Source organism: Amphimedon queenslandica, unplaced genomic scaffold (genome assembly GCF_000090795.2).
Source record: "Amphimedon queenslandica unplaced genomic scaffold, v1.1 AMPQUscaffold_12484, whole genome shotgun sequence".
NCBI classification, from domain to species: domain Eukaryota; kingdom Metazoa; phylum Porifera; class Demospongiae; order Haplosclerida; family Niphatidae; genus Amphimedon; species Amphimedon queenslandica.
The window spans coordinates 10511-12443 of record NW_003547279.1 but is presented as its reverse complement, the minus strand read 5'-3'; the positions used below and the strand labels follow the sequence as shown (position 1 = coordinate 12443).

Here is a 1933-nt window from a genome sequence, read left to right as displayed (position 1 = left end):
TCTGAAATTTAGCTTCTCTTGCACATACAACATGTACCTTGTCCTTTACCTACTGGTAACAAGGCCGCTATAGTAGTGTTTATAATTCTTGAGATAAGAGATTCTTGACCTGGCTGTTCCCCCCGACATTACTAGTATACGGATAGTACTGGAGATGCAGCAATGACCAATTTACGGATAATAAACGGAAACATTAAATGGCTACTTTTGTCACATGGTGGACCGTTTTATTTTATAACTCAGTAGTAAAGCAACTGATTGAAGTACAGCAAGCACCAGTGGATAGAGCAAGGTTAGAGCTGCAAGAAGATACCTACTTATCAGGCCGTACCTTAGTCTTTCTTTGATGAATTAGGTCACAAATTTTGGTTGCTCAAAAATTTTCGATTGAAATATTTTCGTCAATTTAGAACCATACGAAAATATTTCCACAACGAAAAAAAGGCAAATTACGGTATATTTATACATGTACACATGTGTTCTTATACACATGTGTACATGTAATTCTTTTTCTTTGTAGCATTTCAAGCTATTATTTCATAAATATTTACTACATGAAGGAGAGGTCTCCTGGCATCAGTACAGCTCAGCTATTCGTCAAATAATGGTGGGTGTCGTCTTCATTAATTAACAATAATTAATTAATTAATTAATAATAGCCTCATTCATGGACTGATGATTTTGATACAAAGTTAGAGTTAGCACAATTCAATAAAGATAAGAAGAAATCAGATGAACCAGGAGTTACTGACCATATTAGCAAAGGTCAGATAATAATAATAATAACAATAATAATAATAATAATAATAATAATAATAATAATAATAATGGAGCCTTTTAATACATGTACATGCATGTGCGTTGCATATGATTTAGAAATAGTTTAATTGGAACATTTAGAATTTGCATGCATTAGCTCACCATAACTTGAAAAATTGAAGTCGGAATCAGTTCAAACTTTCTACAGAGCATAAGTACATCAATATGTATCAGAAAATGTAATAAAAATTGGGAGTGATTTTGGAACCATTTTTTGGAAAAAACCATGGGCTATAGCCTTGGGTATTTTTCAAAAATTGGCCGTTTTTAAAAATGGCCATAACTTGAAAAATTGAAGTCGGAATCAGCTCAAACTTTCTACACAGCATAAGGGCATCAATATGTATCAAAAAATGTAATAAAAATTTGAGGTGATTTTGGAGCCATTTTTTGGGAAAAAACCATGGGCTATAGCCTTGGGAATTTTTCGAAAATTGGCTGTTTTTAAAAATGGCCATAACTTGAAAAATTGAAGTTGGAATCAGTCTTTTATAGCCAAATCTTTTATGTATGTTCACTGAAGTTTAATATTCTCTTCCTTTTTGTATGTACCTTACTTTCTGTCTGTCTGTCTCTCCCTCTCCGTCTCTCCAGGGAAGCATTTTAATTAAGGAGGAGACTGAAGGCCTTTACACTTGAGGCAACTTGTTGCTAGCAGCATTTGTAGTTACTTTGATCTTGTAAGCAACATGTTGCCAGAAATAGGAAGGTGTTCTATTTTTGGTAACATATTGCTTGGTTGCTAGCAACAAGTTGCCTTGTGTATGAAAGCCTATAGAGAAGAGAGAGCTACAAGGTTACAAGCTAAAGTCCAGCTGATGCAAGAGAATCTCTGCACACAAGAAACTCGTGAATACACTGTACCTTTATTATTAGTGGGTGTGGCTATATTAGTAGTTATACCCATAGATAATAGAGTAAATGAGTAATTTCATTTACTCTATTATCTATGTTATACCCATAGATACTTAGTCTGTTTATGTTAGTGATACTTATGGGTGTTGTTATTAATAGTTATAATGGTTAATTAACTAGTTATACTACCGTATGGAAGGAAATTTTGGAGGTAGTTAAATTTGGCGAATTTGGCGTTTTGATAGCCATTCGCCAAAAT

The 1933-nt window shown here is 33.5% G+C and overlaps 1 protein-coding gene across 1 annotated transcript in view; it reads left to right on the top strand.

Annotated features, from left to right (window-relative positions):
• Positions 1-1705, top strand: part of LOC105314825 (uncharacterized) — a 3317-nt gene extending 1612 nt beyond the window's left edge. Inside the window, exons 9-12 of the mRNA XM_020003900.1 lie at positions 521-607; positions 660-765; positions 1414-1441; positions 1596-1705. Of these exons, the coding sequence (XP_019859459.1) occupies positions 521-607; positions 660-765; positions 1414-1430 (210 nt within the window). The 3' untranslated portion in view covers positions 1431-1441; positions 1596-1705. The remainder of the gene's footprint in view (positions 1-520; positions 608-659; positions 766-1413; positions 1442-1595) is intronic.
• The last annotated feature ends 228 nt before the right edge of the window (positions 1706-1933 follow it).